Genomic DNA, 24,677 nt, shown 5'->3' with positions numbered 1-24,677 from the left:
TCAGATTTTCAAATGGTTATATCCTAACAAACCATACATCGGTGCAAAGCTTATTTATTCAGCTTTCTGATGATATATAAATCTTAATAAAAAAATAAAAAAATGAACCCTTTTTGTGGTCCAGGGTCACATATAGGAACTACATTTTTTACATCCAATAAATCATCAGTCAATTGAGTAAAGACACATTTTATCTTTTGTATTTTATTATGTTTACAAAGCAAAACTATATATATATATATATATATATATATATATATATATATATATATATATATTACAACAAAGCAATTTATATTCCACATTAAATCAGTCAAAGTCAACCAAATTAAAATCTAATGAGGTCTTTAATTTGTCTTAAAGCCCAGAGTTTGTGCATCTTTCATCATGCATCTTTCTCATATGTCCTGATAGCGACCACATCGTCCATGACACATTTCTGAAGAGAGGGAAAGAGAAAGATCAGCAGCATGCTAAACAATGAATGCAACACTGAAAAGCCTAATCAAAGCTAATGTTTCTGTAATAAAATAAAGGTAAATTCTTTTTATTTTTAAACATGTAGGTAAATGAATTATTTGTTTTAATATTGTGCAGATGGCCTGTACAAATACCGCTATCATTTTGGAGTCTTGAATCTCTCTTTCGATTATTGTGGTCTTTCCCTCCCAGGTCTGCTTTTGAATAAGTTTGCCATCTTCAAGGCTCATAGTAGTCTAAAGAGAATGAAAATAAAGAGACACGATTATGCTAAAAAATAATAAACTACTTTCCACACACGCGCACATTCACTTTGTAAAGTAGAAAAGTATGTATATAATCCTTACCCTGACTTTCCTGTCATCTGCTGTTGTCTCATCAAATTCTTCATCTAATTTGAATTTGATTTCCAGGGTCTTGAAGGTAGTGACAGCTTTCATAGAGATGAAGCCCTCCTCATTCACAGCAATCGACAGACTGGGTTTTGCTAGGTTAGCCATTTGCCTAGAAGCAAAACCAGCACCTGTGTACAAATACAGATTTGCTTGTAATACAGATAATTACCAGGCATTATTGCTATTACAACAGGTGAACTAATAGGCCTACAGCTAGACAAAAAGCTTCCTCCTGACGTTAGTAGTATACATAATAATAAAACAAATTAATATATCTTACCTACAGCCTTCATGTATTCATCAAAATTGTCACTTGAAGTCATTTTCCATTTACCAACAAACTGCTCGACCATTGTTATTGCTATATTCAGTATTTAATAAAAAAAAAAACAGAATATTTTTTTTGTTTAGTGTGTATAAAAAGTATTACAAAGGCTTTGTGCAGAACAGAGGGAGACTTAAAGAGCGCAAGGATAAGAATCTCCGCTCACTGACCAATCAGAAAAATCGCTGTGATACTTGCGAATTTGATTGGTTAAAAGACTTTGAAAGGCAAGGGCTTGATAGATCTATTTTTGAATATTAGATTCGATAAAAAAGACAAACCATATAGTAAAATGTTGATTGTGCAAATAATAATAACAATACGTTTAACTTGACATCTTGAGTGGAGTTTTGTTGACGTAAGAACGTCCATCTAGTTTTGAGATGAAATACTTCAGATGCTAAATTGAATCTTTGTTCTTAATGGGTATTAATGATTTATTTTCTGTTTGAATCTGCACTTAATCAGCCCATAAACTGGTAGCATTTTTCTAAGCACAGCAAGCCCAGGGTGGTTGAATGTATGTATTACGCTTTTTTCTTTTCGCTGTCCAAGTTTAGTGCAAAACAGAAACGGCGCCATCTGCTGATGATTAATAGTAAAGCAAATCTACAGCGGTTTTACAGTCCCGACATTAAAGAGCATAATCAGACATGAGGGTCATTAGTTTCTGTTTTTATTCACTTGGGATCAGAACTGGAGGTGATTTTTCACTGACATAAATAATAACTTAACATTTGGTTTTAGCTGTCCCTGCCATCACAAGCAACAGCAATCCAAATATCTTCAGTCATAACCAAAGACTGTTAAAAACAGAGTCATAACTCACAATCCTATAGTCAGTCTGAGAATATTTTATTATTAATTTTATAATCAAATTAAATATTTTGATTTTATATTTAAAAATGACCTCAAGTTAGCATCAGGTAGCTAGTTAGCTAGCCAGCTATCATTAGCTAAGATGAAAACTAGAACTACCCTACACCTTGTGAATGGCTTTTGTGAAAGCCAATACTACCTGAATAACATCATTAATCCAGTTATTATCCCTCTGCATGAGCAACACAAGCCTGATCTTCATGGATAACAAAGCCCCAGCTCATCGTGGTCGCATCATCATTTTATATATATATATATATATATATATATATATATATATATATAAACATTTGTGTGTGTGTGTGGTAAGCTGCGACAGGAAATACAAAATGAAACCATAATGGAGTAGGCCTACAATATTGCACAAAGGTCTTTAGATGCAAATATTTGCACTCAATGGAACCATAATTAGTTTAAAGAATGTGTAGAGAGAGAGGAGATAGAAGAAAAAAGAGCAATAAGAGGCTTCTTGCAGAGGCTGATTATTTTATTGCTTGTTCTGCTGCACTAGCAGCGCTGAATCAATTACTGCCTAGCACATATTTTCCCACGGGCTGGAAGCTGCTGAGACAGCTGGAGCAGATAGAGTCAGTGTGGACAGTCTGACAGAAAATAAAGAGAACATTCCTATCAAAAGGTTATTTATTTGTTTATTTACTTACTTTTTTATCCTACTAAAATTATGTATAATTTTAAAATTACTAATTGAATAAAAATACATCTATAAATATATAAAGAGTATTTATAATAGAATGACAATATGACAAATGACAAAACAGATATACATTGATCTATCTTTGTATTATATTTAAAGTAAGACTAATAGTCATCAAAATGTAGTGTATCATTATTTTAAATCAAATGTGTAATTTAAAGCTATGAAAATGTTATATATTTGAATTTTATTTTTATTAATGAATAAATTAATTTAATGAATATATATATATGACACTGTATTTTATACTTCTGAGAACTTTGTTTTATGGTATTAATTTATTCTTTTCTCTGTTTGCTGAGAAGTGAATTGGCAAGAGGAGATTTGAGTGGGTGACTTGGAATTAATTTCTTTGCTTTACACCATCTTTAAGTAATACAAAGGAATAGCCTTAACTGTTAATAGCAAGCATATTTTGTTGAAACTGTTTTTTAAATAGACATTATTCTTCACTGCAACTGGTGTAATCTTGGAAAAAGAATACACAAACACACACACACACACACACACACAAATATTCTTGTGTGTAAAATCAAGATGTTTGAAGGGAAAAGAAACCCAATGTTACATCACCATAACACCCAAATAATTAAATTAAACAAATAATTAAGAAGAAGAAATGATGTTAATAAGCTTAGCCCATGTGTTATAATAGGTTTACTATCATCTGCATTGACAGAAGCTTCATAAAAAACAGAGTACACCATGTTCACAGAACCCCAAACCTTTATTTTCACCAAATTTTGCACACACAGAAATGAGAGGGGGAAAAGACAATTTTGGCAGCCGAAGACACTTCAAGCATATTTATAGAGGAGACAGTGATATGAAAAACAAATCCAAGTAAAATCATTATCATTCAGTGCATATTCCGCATTACTTCACTTCCAGAGAGATAGGACACAAATTCTCGGTCAACCTAATGTGGACACACACACATACACACACTTACTCCAGTCGCACGAAATCAAACAAATAGAAAAAAGTCACACGTCAAAAGCTGTAATGGGGAGTATATGAGGATACATTCAGCTGGTAAAGATGTTACCTATTTTATCAAGCCAGGCAGATGCCAGAACATTCAGAGATATACAACTCCCTTTATTACACCGCTGCACTAATGAAGATGTGTACTACATCAGCCTCGAGTGCCGGAGGCCTGAATCAATGTAGAGGAACGGGGCAGGTCAACGAAAAGAAAACCTCGCTCGTAGGGAGCAACAGGGTAAGAACCGGCTGCTTATTTTTTTCCTTTTCCTTTGTAATATAACGCAGGCTATGTCAAGCTGTCTAGACTCTTGTCCAAAGGGTCCAGAAAGGGTGCAGTGTTTTCCAAACATCAGCCAACAAAAGAGATCGACATGCAGATGTGCATAACATTTCAAGAGAGTTATATTTCATTTTATGGAAGGATGATATGCAAAGAAACTAAAAATACATTTTGCTTACAAATGAAACACTATTAACATGTATTTATTTGTTTCAGTACTCATATTTCAAGCTATTTGTTCAGGAAAATGTCTTGATCATGCTGTATATAAACGTAAGTGCACTATATATTTATGTGTCTGGGTAGGTTTGCATTTTAAAATGGAAATCTGGGGCCTGAGCACTGAAGCTTTTTGCATTCTTCACAATTACACCAAACTTCACATCATTTAACACTGCAAACGTAAGCGGCAGCTTACTCACAACATCAAAAACCTTTCACATGATCAAACCTGACGTGCCTCAACCAAAACAACTGAGAAATCGACAAATAATAATAAAAGAAGAATCAACATAATGTGTTGTGGGGATTTGTAATCATTCAATCTGATAGACAGAAAGATAGATAGAGAGAAAGAGATAGAGTGAGAGATAAAAAAAGATGTATTTACAAAATAATACTTGTGTCTTCCTATTACTCTATGTAATATGGAAGCCCGTTTCCGCCAATGAATAAAAAATAAAACTGAGTAATTGCGACTTTTATATTTCACAATTCTGACATTTTTCTCCGAATTACGAGTTCATATCTTGCAATTCTGACTTTATAACAAGTTTTATAAAGTAAAAACAGCGAGTTATAAAGGTAAAATTACGAGATATAAACCAGCATTTCTGACTTTTTTTCTTTAATTCATATCTCGCAATTTTCTCAGAATTTTGAGTTCTAAAGTCAGAATTGCGAGATAAAAAGTCGCAGTCACCTTGTTTTATTTTTTATTTAGTGGCAGAAACAGGCTTCCATAATGAAATCAAGCAAGACCGTTCAAACTGTATACGAGTGTGACACTAGTTGTTCTGACTGGTGTTTACCAGTGGTTATGTGTGTGTGTGTGTGTGTGTGTGAGCAGGATAGGATGACGGGTTTGCTGATGAAGGGTATGAGGAGGAGGAGAATAACTTCACGCTATTAGTTCTTCCCTCAGCTCCTTGTTCCTGCGAACAATTGCAGCATGTCGCTCCTGATGGGGTCAAAACAAACATAGGATCACATACATCACAATTCTGATTATTCATTTGAGACTGATATTTGAAAATAATTACTGCCTACCCAAGTACCTAACTAATGGTGTTGTTGTTTTTGAATGAATTGAGAGAACCAATGATTCACCTATTCATAAAGACGTACCTGAATGAATCAGCTGTGTGAATGAATCAGTTGACTGAATGACTCATATATTAAGACTTGACGCCACCTACTGGCGGTTTTAATTTCATATTTAGAGTATCATTTCACATTCGTTTCACAGTAAAAAAAATAAAACCATATATTATTTATTCAATGCCAAATCAAAATATTTATTTTTTGTCATGTCTATGTAATGCTTTTCACAATATCTAATTGGAACATCATATAAATTGATTAAAAAAACTAATATATGTATTAATATTTCAAAAATTGTAAATGCAAAAATAATTATTAACTAATAATTACATTTTATAAATAATGAAAAACTAAACTATATTTTGAATATATATACACATGTATAAATTTACTTATAAATTAAATAAATAATTGAATTATACAATATTTACTCAATTACTCAATGTTTAATTTATAATGTTTTAAACTTTAGTTTATTTTTTAAATATATATATAATTAACTAATTAATGAAATAAATAAATGAATTATATTATATTTAAACAATTTTTGCTCAATGTTTATTTCAATTGTTTTTTAATAATATAAATATTATGAAAAGGGTTTAGCTCACCTTCTCATGCAGGCGTTCTATCATAGCTGCCAGTTGGGCCTCACGGTTTTCCTTGTTCTGCTCCATCTTCAGAATGAGCTTTTCCTCTGCCATCTTGCTGAAGTTGCTGTTTTCCTCCATGGCTTTGAGCAGCACATCCCTCTCGTGCTCACGTTTCTCAGCCAGAACTTTGAGCACATGAGCTTCCTGGGACTGTTGAGGAAAGTCATTATATGCATTAGCATCCAAACATAAAGGCGTGGAAGGGAATACAATTCCTCAAGGTTAAATGGATTCTAATGTGGTTGACCAGTATTTATTGATTCATGTACATTTATCTGTGGTAATCAAATTGTAAGCTGTAAAGTTACAGCTATTAAGCTTTGATTCATTCAGTCCCACTGACCCTCCTGCGGTTCTCAGCAGCCTCCAGCTTCTTCTGGATGTCCTCCAGTGACATATCCCTCTTCTTTGGAGGAGAGGTGATGCTGTGGGCCACGTCTGACACCGGTGAGGGAGGTTTCAGAATCACCTCGAAGGCCTGGCCTGAGGCCCTTTTGTTTATTGGCTTTACTTCCATATCTACAAGATAACGACCAATGTCAATTAACCTTGCTTAATAAAATGCTTTAGTACATCATAATTATGGCATAAAAAGTCATAGTTGTTAGATAAAAAAAGTTAGATACTAAGTCATAGTTATGAGAAAAATATCTAAATAATGTCATACTGATGACATGTCATAATTATGACTTCTTATGAACTTGCTCGCAGAATCTTACTTACTTAATTTGATATTTATCTTAATTATGACCCAGTATGTCATAATATCACCTGTGTTATAATTTAGACTTTTATTTAGTTATAGATTTTTATATAAAAAAAATTAATATCAATTTTACATTTTGGTTTAATTTTGACTCTTTATGTCATAACTATAGTTTACCAAATCATGATTTTTTTTTCTTGTGTATGGCAAAAATTGGGCTTCCATATATTATTTACATGTTTTCATAAAATGTAACAGCATTATTAATCAATATTCTACATGATCAACATTTTTAAAATGTTTTTGCAATTATTGTAATAAAAAGTTGAAATTCACATAAAATGTCAAAATTATGGCATACTAAGTCATAATTATGACATGATTTAAAATCAGAAAAGTCTATTTTTATGTCATTATAATAACTTTTCATTTAATAATTTAGACTCATAATAGCAACGTTATCTCATAATTATGACTTAGTATGTAATTATTTTGACTTTCTCAAAGAAAAATTGTAATTAAAATTTTGAATTATTGAATTATAGCAGATATTGGCTTCCACATATATATATATATATATATATATATATATATATATATATATTTTTTTTTTTTTTTTTTTTTAAATCAACGTTTTTATATTTTTAAGAGTATAATCGATAAAAAAAAAGATAAGATGATCAACATTTAAAAGATGTTCTTTTGTTTAAGCCCTGTTTATTTATATTTATTATATTAAAATTTTATATTAATTTAATTTATTACGTAACAACATATTAATTAGATAAAATATCAGTTACAGCACCTCTGATTTTGAATATAGTTTTTTCTGCAGCTTCTCTCACTTACCTTCAAACTCACAGACAAGGTTGTTGCGTGTCTGTGGGCTGAAGCAGGAGCAAATGAGCGAGAGCATGGACAGCTCCTTCATCTTCTCCTTGTATGCTGGAACAACACATAATTGGCCCCTTGTTAGTCGTACACACACCCACTACACATAAGTTTACAGGCCGGAGCTTATTGCCCAGTCTCTACAGCTCTTCAGAGGATTCAACGGGGGCCTATAACATACCCTCCACTTCAGTTTATACTCCTCATCTCTCATCGTCTGTCTCTATGATGCTTCAACTGAGTGACTAACCAGCTCTGCTACTTTAGCAACATTAGCTCATTTTAAAAGGCTATGATTATCATTACAGCAGTGAACAATGAAAAAAAAATGGATTTAAATAGTTAAATATCAACAGAAATTAAGTGCGCATGATTAAAATGTAGGGAATTTCCCAACACGATCACTATACACTGAAAAATGTTTTTTTTGTAGAATTGAGTTTGAACCAATTATTACTCAGAACTTGCCGCAAAATTTCACACTGTGGAATATTAAAGCTGAAAGACTGAAATACTAATTTCAAATCTTTTACTTCCAACTTTGAAAAATTAGTGTATTGTTTTTCTCAGTGCATGACAAATGAAACACATAACATAATAAACCAGCTGGAACACAGCTAGGTAAATCCCTGGAAAACTCATATTAACATAAAAACTGGCACAAATGGAGTCTACGGAGAGACTTTTCTACAGCTTGCAGACTCATGAAAAATGCAGGAGGCACGCTAATGACACTTCCCATTTCCTGCCCTCTGTAGCGTTTTACAGATTACAAGTACATCTAACAGCCCATTAGCTAAAGAATTACTGTCAGACACCATGCAGACTAGGACACACTAAACACGTGTAACTAAATTAAAAAAAAAAATTATGCAAGCTTGATAGCCATCAATTAGTTATATGCTAAGATGAGACAGAAATCCCATCCTTCCAATGTTCAAATCACACAAGGAACCTTTTTCTGGCCAGGGTCACCTACTGGTGTCCACACAGTGTCAATACTTGTGTGTCCGGTGCTGCAAAGGCCAGCAGCATCCCACTGCTGCAGGGCTGGCCGCTCTCCCAGTCTGTGTCCGATTGGCCTCCTGCAACTCCTCTGCTATTCTTATCAATATCAACAACCGGGCCCACAGGTCAGGAGCCTTACACTGATCAATAAACCCTGACAGAACAAGCCCACGCTAGATTCGGAAAGGTGACTTTACAGCTTCAGCAATTTTGCAGGCTACACAAAGTCCGAAAATAAATAAATAAAAAATAACAGTGAAATCCGCCCATGCCATCTAGTCCTGAAATGACTCCACGATAAAATAAAGGTGGGTTTCACTATTGGGAAAAACCAGAATAGATAAGAAATTGTCTTCTTAATCGATTTTAAATGCCTCAAAGCATTAATGTTGTTTAATTAAAACAGTGCATGTGATGATTGAGTTAGGCCTGTGTGTTGTATCTCACATGAGCCTTATTAGCTGGTTTCTTGAATGCATAAAAAGGTTAATTAAAAATAAAATGGAGTGTGAATAATAATCTGTCAGCTTGGTATCAGTGATGCCAGCATTCAGACTTCGTCTCTATAAACCAAGGACGATGACATCCTCAGCAAAAAGCGCTTCCAATCGTCTAATTAGTACATATAAAGCAAGAATCGCTGGTTAAATATGAGTTTTAGAGGGAAATGCTCCTTGGGGAGGTATTCGTGGGGATTTTATGGCTAGATTGTCTGGACTGTTTTCTTGGGTGCGGTCTTTCTGCATTATGATGCGCGGCGGCAGGAGCAGGTGCGCCATCGCCAATCATCATACACACATGGCACTACTGACAATTTTACCTATAATATTTATTCTAATTCATAATAGTAATGTCATCCATTTTGTTTTGGCTTTATACTACATTAATTAGAAAAAAACGCGAAATCTACCATCGTGGAGTGCCTCCAATAACGCAGATTCCATGCGCATTTACTTGTGTGTGTGTGTGTGTGTATATATATATATATATATATATATATATATATATATGTGTGTGTGTGTGTGTGTGTGTGTGTGTGTGTATGTATAGCCTAATATACTGTACGCACAAACAGGCTATTGATAATATAAGAAAGATATTAATATAGCATTGCATATATTTTGAAGCATCATATATCTTGAAAATGACATGGTAGGCTATAACGCTTTGCACAGACGTTTACACGTTTACAAATGCAACAATGGATTAAGGCGACAAGTGGAAAAATGCGCAGCACCTACCGATAGCTGTTTTGGCCATGGTGTCCCTTCTTGAATCCGTGTTATTTTCCACACTGGTCGAGGTTTGTGCCAGTGTCGTTGAGAGCGGATGATGCTTAAGGCACTGAGTCAGCAGAGCACAATGAGGAGCGCGGAGGGATGTGAGGAATGGGAGCGGCTGACTGGTTCTGATCCACTCCGCGCAACAGCAGATTGGCCACCGGCTGCACTTCACCTCACTGACGTGTGGAGAAAAGAAGGAAGGAGCAAATCTAATCGAGCGTCGTATGTGGGTTTAAATACTTAAGGCATATATGATTGCATTGGTTTGTTAACAATACCTGGATATTTCTATGAATAGTGTACTAAATAGAGCCTTGAATTCACTTTTTATTTTTTTCTATTTCAAGAAATGGGCAGAGAAATTATGTGCTTGATCTTCTATAAAAAATGCTGAAAACCAATCTAGAGAGGTTAAACTACATGCATATTGCCTGTTTAAAATGCTAACTATTTGCAGTTTTTACAACCCAAATGTTTGCAATTATGATTGGTGTCATTTTGTAATTGTCTAAACCTTAAATAAACATTGAATAGACAATTTGTCATTTATAAACAAAATATGCCAGAACGGGTAACATGGATGCAGATTTAAAGGGATAGTTCACCCAAAAATGTAAATTCTATCACCATTTTCTCACCCTCAAGTTGTATTAGTTTTGTTCTTCTGTTGAGTACAAAAGAAGATATTTTGAAGAATGTTGGCAGCCAGACAGTTAATGTATCTTTTGACTGGGGGGAAAAAAAACTATGGAAGTCAATGGGTACCATCAACTTATTTCTTTATTTGGCTGTCACTCACTGTAAGGACAAGCCAAATGTTGGTTTAAGAGAGATGTACTTGAGCAAATTTTCTCATATTTGTTTTAGTTACAGACTTGAATAGTTTAGATTGGTGAAAGCAATCAACATTAGCCTGACTACGTCAGACTTCGTACTTCAGCTCAATTTCAGTTCACTTCTGTACTCAGTCTGAGATAGCGAACTATCTCCCAGTTTTCCCCCAGCTCCAAAACAGCCGGCCAATCAACGAACAGAGGGCGGGCTGAGAGCCATGACGTAGACGCTAAGTGCTGAATTTAGAATTGTAGTTTAGGTTACGGAAATTGAAAACGGACACGGAGACACAGGATGATATTTGCTCTGTTGTGGAGAATATTCTCGGCATTTGCCAACTGAAGCCTGAACAAGAAGAGTTTGTTTCACATTTTGAATGGAGGTGAAGTTGTGGCCCTACTCCCGAGTCCCGACAGGTTTTGGGAAAAGTTAAATTGATCAACTGTTACCGATAAAGAAACTGGGGAGGCCAAAGTCCAGCAAGGCGATAATTGTGATTGTGTACTGCCATGTATTTCGCTCGATGGTTTTGTTTTCGCAGCATTCCTGTGTTAACAGTGGAAGTTCGAGGAGGCTGAGCCGTCGCATAACACACGTCATAACCAAACGTTATGGGATTGGCTTACGGGTAACCAATGATTTTAAACTTCAGACAAGCGCCCCCCCAAGAGAAAGAAAACGCTTGTCCATCAAACCCTTCCGGACTCTGTCTACGAAGCCAAGTGAAGTAGCAGAGTTTGGTTTTACCAGGCTAAATCAACATTGCAATTTGTGTAAACACTGAAATAAAGGAATGAGATAATTTACTTGTGTGCAAATTATGTTATTTATTTGAGTGTCACAATTTGTTACATTTGAATAGAATGTTACATTTTTATAAGTGGGAAATCATGCAACAACATGTAATATTACAATTATGACACTATATAATTTGATGATTTACATTACATTACATTTATTCATTTAGCTGACGCTTTTATCCAAAGCGACTTACAATTGCTATATATGTCAGAGGTCGCACGCCTCTGGAGCAACTAGGGGTTAAGTGTCTTGCTCAGGGACACATTGGTGTCTCACAGTGGATTCGAACCCAGGTCTCTCACGCCAATGGCATGTGTCTTATCCACTGCGCCAACACCACCCATGATAACTGATAATACAATCATAAATATCAAAACCACATTTAAAAAAGAAAGTCACATGAATACTATCATAAATGCTGTGAATGGCTGCCGTCAGAATCCAAAAAGTTGATAAAAACATCACAATAATCCACACGGCTCCAATCAATCACAAAACACCCTGTGAAGTGAAAAGCTGTGTGTTTGTAAGAAACAACTCCATCATTAGTCAGTCTAATTACACCAGTTCATTGCAGTGGATCTGTTGGTGATTAAGTGATGTAACCATAGACTGTATAAAAACATGGACGTAGTGTCCGTGACGTCACCCATAGGTTTCTGAAAAGCGGTTTTGAAGCCAGAAGTGGGCGGAGGTGGCCGTCGCCATCTTGGCAGCGCATCACCAAGCTTCACTCCCAGATAATCGAAATTGGCAAAAAGGTGGGAGCCGGTTGTTGAAACCACACCCACTTTTCTCAACAGCAGTGAAAGCAGCGGCAATCAATCTGTCACTCAAGTGGCCACGTCGCCTTTAATTATGCAGAACTTTAAGGCTTAATATAATTTAAACGGATGATTTATAAAAAATTAACTCCACTCATAGTTGTCATGAAGGGCAAATTAGCTATACATACATATACATACATATATATATATATATACATATACATATATATACATATGAATACATATATATACATATGAATATACATACATACATATATATACATACATATATATATATATATATATATATATATATATATATATATATATATATATATATATATATATATATATAGGGTTAGTTTGTTTTTAAATTGAAAGAAGCTTTCCATTGATGTATGGTTTGTTAGGATAGAACAATATTGGACTGAGATGCAACTATTTGAAAATCTGGAATCTGAGGTTGCAAAAAAAAAAAAAGAAACAAATTTAAATACTGAGAAAATCACCTAGTCTAAGGGTATTTTTGGAGCCTGGAAAAGTTTTTTCATACCCTGACAGTTGTGCTTTTTTCAGTTTCTTATAAACATCTAAATGGCTAAACTCTAATCTCACTGTAATCAGCACAAACTGGGCTATGATAATATGTGAGCGGCTTGTATGTACATGATTGTTTTTGAGAACAAAAAAGTGATGCGTGGTTAGTGAAAAACTAAAAATGTTAAAACACTTGAATAAGGCCATAAAACATAAAGTTGTCCAAATGAAGTTCTTAACAGTGCATATTACTAATCAAAATGTATGTTTTGATATATTTACGGTAGGATATTTACTCAATATCCTAATGATTTTTGGCATAAAAGAAAATCTATAACCCATGCAATGTATTGTTGGCTATTGCTACAAATACACCAATGCTACTTGTCAATGGTTTTGTGCTCCAGGGTCACAAATGACTTTGATACTGACTTTTGTTATAGTAATGTTGAAACATTGTAAACACTTTTTAAACAGTATTCACATTTATTTAATATAAGACTGAAATTAGAGATCACATAAACTTCAATTAATTAAATTATTTTATCTTTGTGTTTTATTTTTAAGAATGTTGTATTACAAAACATTCAGTTACAGGAATAAAATAATAATCCTTAATCCATGTTAAGGAGATTTCATGTAATAATTATTTTGTGAACATTTCATATAAGACATCGGTGAACATTACTGTACAACTTTACAAACAAATTGTTTGTAACATTGACCTACAAACAGAGGTTTATCGAAAATGCTCTCTGGACCCTTTTAATATAACTAGTGCTAAAATCGCTTAGTTCTCTCTCTTTTATAACATCTTTCCCTTTTACACAACAAAATCATCAAGAGTATTTTTTAATACAAGTGCCTTTTAAAAAAATAATAAATGTCTGGTATTTAAGATAAATCAAATCGTCTAGAACATAATGTGCTTGTTACCAATTTAAAACAAGGAAATTAAGGAATTACATTCAAGGAATGAGTTTGCATGAGCATGTTAGTAAGTGCAGTATTAAATAGTAGAAAAAGGTATTTCAGATATCTTGATCATACTTGATAAACTTATAAAAGCTGCTTTCCCATATATATTTAAAAAAAAAATTGTTTTTGATCAAAACTTATTATACTATATTTTTTTCTACCTTCACCTGGTACTGTTCTCAAAGTTTTATTGAAGAGCTTTCAAACTAACTAGTTTTTTTTAGAGGCATTCAGCTTCTTTTTGATGTAATGTCCCACCAAGACCTGAGGTCGCTGCTGGTAGTTATTCAGGACGTCATGAGAGCTGGTCAGCTGGTCTCCTTTCAGTCTGTCCAGCAGTGCTACACACACAACCACAGCTGAAGAAACAGGAAGAAATTCTTCAATATTATTGTAATGTGTGACAAGAGGGAAAATGACTCCAACAAACTGCAATAAAAGATCATAAACCTCTAGCACCCGTGCATAAAGGCTTTTCAGTATTAACTAAACAAATTTCACATGAAATATCACAATCTTGTGCAAGAATTATTCATTAACTGATGTATTTAAATGACATGCCTCGTAGATTGCTCAGTTTGCACATGGCCGCAAACACCGATGACTCCATTTCAATGTTACGAACTCCAGCAGCATAGGCTTCGGCAAGATAGTTCTGTTTATCTTCTTCGCTGTATGAGCAGAAGGCCCCATCCAGCCGAGCTTGACCTGTACCAAGACAGAGCGTTCAAAAGCAGCAAACCACAGCCACAACAACAACAAAAACAGACTTTGCGGTTATGAAATATTAAAATATTTATACCTTCATAGAAGTCAAGGGTGCACATTGTGTTACCAATGACAGTCTCAAACTCGGCGAGGTCTTTGCCACACTGAAGCAGCTCCTCTGCAAGTTCCCCATCGAGTTCTGTGCTCCTGACCACTAGTTTTCCCAGGATGATCTGCTCAAAACGAGGCTGGAACACAGAATCCACTGACTGTTTGGTAACCACCACAGTCCCTGGCTTTAATCCTGACCAAAGAGTTATAAAAAACAGCTCAGACTGAAAACAATGAGTCAGGAAATGATTCAAAAAACCCATGGTTTACAACATCGGGGTGAGGTTGGGGCTGATTTTGAAAGCATGGAAACACCCTTTTGATTAAGCAGTTTAATGGTGAAAGCAGTGTACCTATTCCACCTGACGTCCCGATGCGCACTACGGTGACATCGGTGCAGCGGGCATGATACAGGAGCTTGATAAGCTCATGCAACATTATTGCGATCGATGGGATGCCCATGCCATGCTAGGACACAAGGAAAATTCAATGTTAACATTCAGACAAACTTTACCTGCAATGATGCATTCAAACATACAAAGGCACTGTAATTAAAGGTGTCTGATTGCCACTGATACACAAAAACGTTACAACTCTATTCAAAAGCTTAAGGTCAGTAAGATTTATTAAATCAAAAACACTACTTGGATATATACTATTAATACTTCTTTAATTATTTAATGTTTAAAATCGATTGACGGCTCTATTGGACTAAAAATCTTAATGCTTTAGGGGTGATGTTGACCCAAATGTGCATATGTTTGTGTATATATATGAATTTATTACTACATATTTGCTTAAACAGCAATTCTAACATACCATTCAAAACATTTAATGCACATGTAAACAAATATTAAAAGAAACACGATAGATTTCTTAGGATTCTTTGATTAATAAAAAAAGTTCAAAAGAAAAGCGTTTGTTTTAATTGGACATCTTTTGTAACATTAGAAGTGCCTTTATTGTCACCTTTAATCAATGTCCTTGCTGAATAAAAATGTTAATTTCTTATGGAAAAAAATTTAATATAGCCTAAATGTACATGAGTTTGAGTTCACTCACACTGACAAACAGCACAGGTCCAACTTTGTACATGGCATAGCGATCGGTACCTGCACATATATTTGGGTAATCAGCATTAGGCTCTGATAGCCCCAACTCTTTGGCAATGTATTCAGTGAAAGACTTCATCCTCCATGGACTTCCTCCTACACACACAAACTGACACAAAACGTACAGCCAAGCAAGTTAGACAGACCTGGATCATTCTAAAGGAGTAAGATTTTAGCATGGAAAAGAACTGAAGTTTACTTTGACATCTCCAAACATGGCAGGTAAGTCGTGAGTAGATGTTCCCAGGTTGAAATGGTAAAGGATGTCTTCTTTCATGGACTCTAAATGAGGATTGTTCACATATATGGACCTATGCAGGAAAAATATAAGATGATCAGTTATATCAAACGGGACCCAACTGTTTGGAGGACAGTTTAAAGTAACACTTTAACCACACACACACACACATAATATAACGTAATAACAGTCAGGACTCTGTGACTCAGGGCTCGTGAGAAGGGCGCTGACAGGAACATGATTTCCATTTTGAGGCGCTTATTATAGAACTAATGAAACTTTTCCTAATGGAACAACACTGGTGTCCAGCGAATAAATGTCATTTCTCCAGTGCTCGAGTAACAAACATAAACTCCTTACATAGATTACTGAATGACATATGAAACGGAAGTGCTGAAAGCGCACGCACATAAAGAATAAGGAAATAATGAAGACAAGATTGTTTCATTCGTAACGTAACGTACCTATCGCAAGTCCCGTTCTTCTCTTCACCAATCGGCATTTTCAGTTTTTTTCCTGAGAAGGACACATACATAGTCTTGTTTAACTAAACCCATGCAGAATGAATAACTCTGCCTAACAATAACAGTATTCGTTAATAGGGCTGTCACTTTTGTGAAAAAAGCATTTTCGATTTTTAAGACATAATCGATTTTCCATGTAAAAAAAAAAAAATGACGTTTACTTTTTCAACGCCAAATAACAGATGAAAGTAAAGAGAGCGCTGGAAACACACAAGTCAGCAATATTTCTTATTTATTGGCATTAGAGCTGTAATCGGGCCTTAAAAGTTAGGCCCGACAGGACCCGAGCCCGACAGATTTCGGCCCGAGCCCGACAAGTACATTTTGATTGACAGCTTTTGAAAAGCCCGAACCCGTTTACAGTCCGACATTAAAATATGCGCGCACACACACAGCTCTTTTGCCTTTTGTCAAGAATGAGTCATCTATACATGTTTTAACATAATTTTTTCATAACTAACGTAGACTAGGCCACTTGGAAGTTGGAATTAAGAAATAAAGTAAGTCCTCTGTAACATCGTAACATCTCAGCACTCTAAATAGGCATAGGCTCATTTAGCCTATAAATAGACCAACGGACCAATAAAACGAGTCTTTTTTAACAAATTAAATTAAGATACATTTTAAATTAAGATGGGTATTTGGCAATAACGAAATTAAGATAAAGACTCCGCCGGATTTGCTTCGCCACTAGCAGTTGACATTTAATAAAAGAATAATGCCAACATTCGCGTATATACTCTGTCCACATTATGCATTTAAGACTCAATGAATATATAGTTATCATTTGAAAAACCTTAACTCACAGAGATTAGGCTAAGCCTGCATGTTTTTGTGGAGGAAAATGATTGAATCCACTGTAGATGGCTTCCGCGCACTCCTGCGCTCACTGATGGTGCGTCATTATTCACTCATTATTCTCATTATAAACACGGTCAAAACTTTTCCAAACCTCAGACTTTGCTTTAGTTGCTGGTGCAACCAAAACATATTCGCCAGAGGCAAGCCTCCGTTACACCTACTCAGCATCCATTTTCGCATCTTTCTCGCGCTAATCGAAACACATCACATGACCGCTCGTTTACCTCGCAAACCGGAGCGCAAGCCCGGTAAGATTATATAAATAAAGCCCGAACCCGACCAAACCCAAGATCTTCAGCTCTAATTGGCATGAAGTGTCGTGCAGAATTAAAAACAGCAACAGGATTGCAACATTCTCAAAAAATAGTGGGGACTGCTGCCATAACATAATGAAAAACATCACTACAGGCTTCAACCCAGCTGCATTTATGATTTAGGCAATTCAAGGCAATTAGGCTGCGCAAGGTGGGAGTATTACTGCCAATCTTTCACCACAAAAGCCGGTCGCTGTCAGCTGGCAATGGTGGCTCCTTTTCATAACTAAGCATCTCCTGTAAGAGGTCGCTTTCAGTGTTGCCAGATTGTAAATGTCCAAGTATCGTACCAGAAGTTCAAAATGATCGTATTTGGAAGAAAATTATCGTACACGAGTCAAAAAAGTTATTTATCTATTCGAAACCAACTACAGTTTAACACAACCTGCAAATTACCACAATAGATAAGCCGTATGGTTGGATGGAAGCAGTGCAACAAAATACTACCCCATTATTTTCAGTGACTGTCTGCATCGCGGTGCATATTAAAACATATTAAAATGATTTTAACACTTGCTTTGTCGCATCCAGTGTAGGTGGAATTTAGCTGTTGCGGCCGGTGTGGCGCAGCAGTGTTGCCAGATTGGATGGACGATTTCCAGCCCAAAAGCTCACAAAAAACCGCCCACTCCAACAAAAAACCGCCCAAAACTTTAACTAACAAAATAATGTGATACAACATGTCAGTCAAAGGTGTTAAGAGCCATTTTAACTCCTTAAAACTAAATAATAAATAATAACTGTGACGAGTGGGGCGGGGCCGAGTGACGTGGGAGCGAGGCCGGTGGAGTGATTGGAGATGAACTACACCTGTTCGACCCGCCAGTCTCGAGGCCCACGGAGGAGATGGAAGGATATAAAACTGGAGCGACGACAGTGAAGGACGAGAGAGGACCAGGCCTGGGCTTTTAGTTGTGTTTTGGTTTTTATTTGAGCGCACCAGTCGTCCGTGAGGGGCTGGTGCGCTGTTTTGTTTATTTTGTGATTATTAAAGTTTCATTTGATTGTCTGCCGGTTCCCGCCTCCTCCTTCCCGATGATTATTAGAGTTTAAATCATTACAATAACGTTAGATAAATTTCCCATGGATCAAATGGTGGCAAATACATTAAAGACAATTACCGAATATGATTAAAATAGGTTATGCAAGCAGTCACCGTCAAAACATTTGATTGATTTACAATTGATTTACCGATACCCTCGAAAAAACATATGCATCATTTTCAATGTCAACGGTCAGAATTTTAACGTAATTTTTACGTAATTAGGTATTTCACACTTGTTTATGCACACATATAACAGTCAAAACTGTGTTGTCATTCATTAATGAATACTGTATGAAAATTAACAACAACAATAATAATCGCCATCCGAATCCATGAGTTTATCACTGAGGTGGTATGTAAATTTATTTTCACAGCGGTCCACATGAGAAACAATACCACCCTAATAGGTCTTTAGTCTTTTGTGAAGTTCATATTGTAGAACATTACATTTGCACAGTCAAAACTAAGAAGATATACCAATCTGTACTGTTTAAAAGATAAAATACAAGATCGTTTAGATATAGATTAGATATAAATAGATTATGTTATAAATTAAATAATTTAACTGTGCTCTATTTTAGGAGTTGCAGTAATATTAGTCTTGGTGTCATCTTTCCCTCAACAGGTGTAATTCACGTTTTGAGTGTTAAAACACTCTCCCACTCTTTACCATGTAACATATATTTAGGCATTATGATCACTGATACAGTTCATACATTTGAAATTAGATCCGTTATTGCTCATGAATCATCACATGTGTCTGTAGATCACTAGTGATTGGCTAAAAGTACCAGCCCAAATTTTGTCCACCCGCCCAAGACAATTTTTACCCGCACAATCAAATTCAAAACCGCCCAACTGGGCGGGAAACCGCCCAATCTGGCAACACTGTGGCGCAGTTACTCATAAGTACACATCTGAGCCGCTTTGATTGGAAGACTGCGTGTTGCCAGATGATGAAGGGGTTCTTGCTGTCATGGGAGAAGTGTCATGGACCGCAACATAGTGCTCGTTGGCTTTAAAGCAGGGCACCCACCCTCCCTGAGGTGCACACGAACGCATTTAGAGTGTCTGTAATGAGCCGATTAAGCGAATGAGTAAAGAAGCCCTATGACTGCAACTGTCATCATTCAACTTTTCATAAAATTCTGAAATTATCGTACATTACGGAATTTTTATCATTATTGATCGTACATCCTACAAAGGTACAAATTATCGTATGTCTGGCAACCCTGGTCGCTTTCGACGTCACTGTGTCTTATAGGTGCGTATTTCCTGGTATTTTCTGTCTAACTTTCGCAACGCATACTGCACTTTTGGAATTCTTTATTTTCTTTTTCTGCTTGTTTGTGAGTTTTTAATTGTTTAATTATTTTAAACAAATTAATAGTGTACATATTTGGTTAAAATCTATTCCCTATTTTCATTTTCGAAACTTTTTTTGGTTGGTCCGACCGATGGTGCAATCGATTTTCGAACGAAAAGTTACAGCCCTATTCGTTAAAGAACAGAGGTTCTTGACAAAGAATGTCAAGATGTTCGTTACCGTGAGGTGGATGTTCGTTACCGTGAGGTGGATGTTTATAACGCCTCGTGATGCACTGTCCGCCGGTAAGGTCACTCTGATAAAATACCGTGGGTCTCGGTCAGTTGCTGCTGCTGTCAAACATCCGTCTGTGCCACTGGTGTACGTGATGATTTCTCACGAGCATCGTGTGTTTTTATCATAGACATGTTTTTTTCCCGCAAGACCTGCCTCCTGGCAGGATGGGCTTGTTGGAGCAACGGATTGGACGGTTGAGGTTAGAGGCGGGGCCTCGTGTCTGCAGCCTACCAGAGCCGTTGAAAAACAGAGTTGCGACACTCCCATAGACCTTTGGAATGCGGAAGTAGCGCGTGTCGTAGAGCAGCCAATAGTTCCAAACTGAACTATAAAAAAAAAAAAAAAACATTCTTAGCTGTAATTATAATATTGATAAAATACCAGGAAAACTAGCTGAATTTCACCGTCAGGCATTTTTATCATGGTCTTTGATCTACAAGCACAATTTTTCTCCTCATAGATACTATATATGGAACAATAAGGATATAATATATAAACACAAATCGCTTCATCTGAAACACTGGTTTGATAATGGCATCATATTGGTGGATCAGTTATTTAATTTGAATGGTTTTCTTTTTACTTATGGTGAGTTTTTGGCACAGTATAAGATTCCGGTTACACCAGGGGACTATGCCAAAGTTTTTGGGGCTATTTCTCCTGAAGTGTGCATGTTATTTAGACATCAGACAAGAATTAACATCCATCAGTGGTCTCTGCCTAATGTAATGAGTTCTTACATAGGTAACATTTGTTTTTCTTTTAAATCACACAACAGTTCCATAAGAGCTTTATTTCAACGAGATATTGTGTCTTTGCCTTACGTTAATTCATATTGGAATCGCCTGACAGACAATATTGTTTGGAAAAAGGTTTGGTTAATACCTAATAAATATTTAATTACAAACAAGGTTAAGGAAGTATCATTCAAAATTATACACAGGATTTACCCAGCCAAACATTATTTGGTAAAATTCAAATCTGACATCGATATAAGTTGCTCTTTTTGTGTTAGTTGCCCTGAAACTGTGGTACATTTGTTTTGGCATTGCCCTTTTGTAAAATTACTTTGGCAAAATCTATGTGATTTTATTGTGCAGAATATTGATCATCATTTTGTTTTGTTATGGAAATATGTATTATTTGGTATGTTGGAAAACAGCAAAGAAAATGTTTACATGATCAATCTTATTGTTTTACATGCAAAATTTCATATTCACAAATGTAAGTTCTCATGCAAAAAACCTTGTTTTATTTCTTTTAGGAAGGAAATGGAGCATTATATTGATACTATACGATTTTCATTGAAACAAAAAGCAATAAAAACATTGAAAGTTTGTAAACGCTTTAATATTTTTATATAAATTAGTATGTGGATACAGCCCCCTAGTGTGAAATTGTTTATTTCATGTGTAATGTTTGTCTATATCATGTATAATGTTTGTCTTATACATGTAATTTTGATTTTGTTAATTAATAAAAGTTTATAAAAAAAAAATGAAAAAAACTATTAAAAAAATAATAATAGTTATATAAAATTTTTATGTTATTATAAAAATAATAGTTGTATTTTATGTAGCCAGCTTTATCTTAATCGCTGCTATCTTAAGTAACAAACACTTAACTAATATTAGCTACCAAAATCTGATGTTGGGCTAACGTTACATTTAACTTACCTCAAATTTTCTTCAAGTTCGTTGGCATACAACATACAACGTGGATTATCCCAGCAAATAAAAAGTGTAATTGCAAAAAGAAAGATTTTTTTAATCTATTTTTAAATTGAAGAGGCTGACATGTGAAATCAATTGAGACTGACTGAAGTCATGATTTTAATAGTTGTTATTTAGAATACAGTGAAGTATTTCAGCTGCATAACTCATGTTCATGGCTCTTTAATCTAACAGTCCCGTGTGTGTAATGGAATGTATACACATGAAACCAGAATACATCTTTGTAAATATTAAGTATTTTTGGATGACATTTACAATATTTAACTTTTTTCTCTCTTTTAGGAGGTGAAAAAGAAGTCTAAACCAAGACTTATACCTAGATAAAGTGACTCAGTAATTTAAGTTCCAGCTAATTTTATATGTTATAAATTAAATAATTTAACTGTGCTCTATTTTAGGAGTTGCAGTAATATTAGTCTTGGTGTCATCTTTCCCTCAACAGGTGTAATTCACGTTTTGAGTGTTAAAACACTCTCCCACTCTTTACCATGTAACATATATTTAGGCATTATGATCACTGATACAGTTCATACATTTGAAATTAGATCCGTTATTGCTCATGAATCATCACATGTGTCTGTAGATCACTAGTGATTGGCTAAAAGTACGGCCGCGACGTCCTCATCAGCATCAGCACCTCTGCACTGCAGTTTATAACAACGTGATGACTGTTCGGATCCAGTATATGCACACTTGAGCTTGTTTGTTAGCCAATTAGCCTATACAATTTATATTTTTGAAAACCGCCAAACTGACCCCAAACCAGCCCAAATTTTGTCCACCCGCCCAAGACAATTTTTACCCGCACAATCAAATTCAAAACCGCCCAACTGGGCGGGAAACCGCCCAATCTGGCAACACTGTGGCGCAGTTACTCATAAGTACACATCTGAGCCGCTTTGATTGGAAGACTGCGTGTTGCCAGATGATGAAGGGGTTCTTGCTGTCATGGGAGAAGTGTCATGGACCGCAACATAGTGCTCGTTGGCTTTAAAGCAGGGCACCCACCCTCCCTGAGGTGCACACGAACGCATTTAGAGTGTCTGTAATGAGCCGATTAAGCGAATGAGTAAAGAAGCCCTATGACTGCAACTGTCATCATTCAACTTTTCATAAAATTCTGAAATTATCGTACATTACGGAATTTTTATCATTATTGATCGTACATCCTACAAAGGTACAAATTATCGTATGTCTGGCAACCCTGGTCGCTTTCGACGTCACTGTGTCTTATAGGTGCGTATTTCCTGGTAATTTCTGTCGAACAGGTGGGATTTAATTTGCAAAGCCATCCAATGTAAGCCATCACTGTATGTGTGAGTTGCCTTGTTTGTTTTCAACAGGATGGATTATCGGTGGGGAGTGTAGCAGTTGCCAGGCTGGGGAGCTTATGGTTCCTGTAAGCAATGGAGTGATGAAGAAGCTGGTTTACTTACCCTCTCACAGGATGTAATGTTTAATTAAACTTTTTTTTGAATGCAATTGGTTGCCTTGTATATTTTTTACTGTTGACATTCTTTCTTGACTTAAAACTGAGCAGCTTCTGGCATTCATTGATATTCACTTGTTGTGCATGTATATATTTATGTGAATGTGTCTTAGCAATATATACAGTAATATTAACATTAACACAACTGGGTGAGGAACAGCCAAACTCAGCTAACAAGGTTGCTGAAGACAGTTTACTGTGTAAAAAACATATACCACGGCCAGTGTTGGGAAGGTTACTTTGGAAATGTAATAGGTTACAGATTACAAGTTACCCTGTTTAAAATGTAATAGTAGTGTAACTTTTTCAATTACTTTATTAAAGTAATGTAACTAATTACTTTTGATTACTTTTTGATTACTTTTCTAAATTTGTGAAAATTAAAGAATAATGAATAAAAGCATATACATCAACTCAAATACAGTTATCTAATAAGCATGTGACGTATTCTGTGTAATAAACTCCTGAGACATTGGTGTTTTTTTTAAACTGCTGTCTCTTTGTATATGATATGATGATAGTTTTCTCAAAATAAGTAAAATGCACATGAAGTGACACAGAACAGTTCTAGAAATTATGTTTATGTGCTCGTGTTTATGTTTATGTGCTCCTATATTGAGGCAGCAGAGGTTGAAAACGCTGCGAGCTTCAGTAGGCCTATGTGTAGTAAATGAAACCATGTCTTTGCCATTAATTTACAGGAGGGGCGGACTGGGAAAAAAATTCAGACTGGAAAATTCAAACTCATACAAACAAATTCACGGACAAAACTATTTTTTGTATGGACCTGACATAAAAAAGGTTTAAATCTTTAATTTGGGGACATGCTAAATAATTAAAAGTTCTCTCCTGAACTGCACCTTCACTTCCATTTTTCTCTTCAGTCTCTTTATTTTGCCCTGTTATCCATCTCTCTCATGACTTTAATACTCAAGATTGAACAAAACTATACTTTACAATACAATACTCTACAATACTACAATATATTTATAGAAAAATCCTAATACTGTACACGAGTCATGTTTTCCTTACAAAAATTGACCATGCTTTTTTTAGCCTATATACAATAACCTTTTTTTTTGTTTTTTTGTTTT

General features: G+C 35.3%; 3 protein-coding genes across 6 annotated transcripts; all 3 read right to left on the bottom strand.

Annotated features, from left to right (window-relative positions):
• Positions 1–287: 287 nt before the first annotated feature.
• On the bottom strand, positions 288–1,322 carry fabp4b (fatty acid binding protein 4b). The gene is made up of 4 exons (XM_059567020.1): positions 1,156–1,322; positions 828–1,003; positions 615–716; positions 288–439 (listed from the first exon to the last, which is right to left on the bottom strand). The coding sequence occupies exons 1-4, from the start codon at positions 1,226–1,228 to the stop codon at positions 386–388; spliced, it is 405 nt and encodes a 134-aa protein (XP_059423003.1). The 5' UTR covers positions 1,229–1,322; the 3' UTR covers positions 288–385.
• A 2,180-nt stretch (positions 1,323–3,502) lies between these two features.
• Positions 3,503–10,085, bottom strand: stmn2a (stathmin 2a). The gene is made up of 5 exons (XM_059567534.1): positions 9,887–10,085; positions 7,596–7,691; positions 6,384–6,559; positions 5,999–6,190; positions 3,503–5,244 (listed from the first exon to the last, which is right to left on the bottom strand). The coding sequence occupies exons 1-5, from the start codon at positions 9,903–9,905 to the stop codon at positions 5,185–5,187; spliced, it is 543 nt and encodes a 180-aa protein (XP_059423517.1). The 5' UTR covers positions 9,906–10,085; the 3' UTR covers positions 3,503–5,184.
• A 3,910-nt stretch (positions 10,086–13,995) lies between these two features.
• upp1 (uridine phosphorylase 1) lies at positions 13,996–20,479 on the bottom strand. Of its 4 annotated transcripts, none has more exons than XM_059567016.1 (8): positions 20,325–20,479; positions 16,479–16,528; positions 15,976–16,087; positions 15,727–15,885; positions 15,018–15,132; positions 14,648–14,857; positions 14,407–14,553; positions 13,996–14,204 (listed from the first exon to the last, which is right to left on the bottom strand). In XM_059567016.1, exons 2-8 carry the CDS (start codon positions 16,514–16,516, stop codon positions 14,056–14,058), a joined length of 930 nt encoding a protein of 309 aa, XP_059422999.1. In that variant the 5' UTR covers positions 16,517–16,528; positions 20,325–20,479; the 3' UTR covers positions 13,996–14,055. The 4 variants fall into 4 exon arrangements, with proteins under 4 accessions (XP_059422999.1, XP_059423001.1, XP_059423000.1 ...); XM_059567018.1 differs by having other exon boundaries at positions 13,996–14,186; positions 16,479–16,530; positions 20,326–20,479; XM_059567017.1 differs by lacking the exon at positions 20,325–20,479 and adding an exon at positions 20,304–20,319.
• Positions 20,480–24,677: the final 4,198 nt, after the last annotated feature.

This window comes from Carassius carassius, chromosome 15, assembly GCF_963082965.1.
Source record: "Carassius carassius chromosome 15, fCarCar2.1, whole genome shotgun sequence".
Classification (NCBI taxonomy): domain Eukaryota; kingdom Metazoa; phylum Chordata; class Actinopteri; order Cypriniformes; family Cyprinidae; genus Carassius; species Carassius carassius.
Note: the sequence above shows the minus strand (reverse complement) of the source record. Positions and strands in the feature narration are given on the sequence as shown.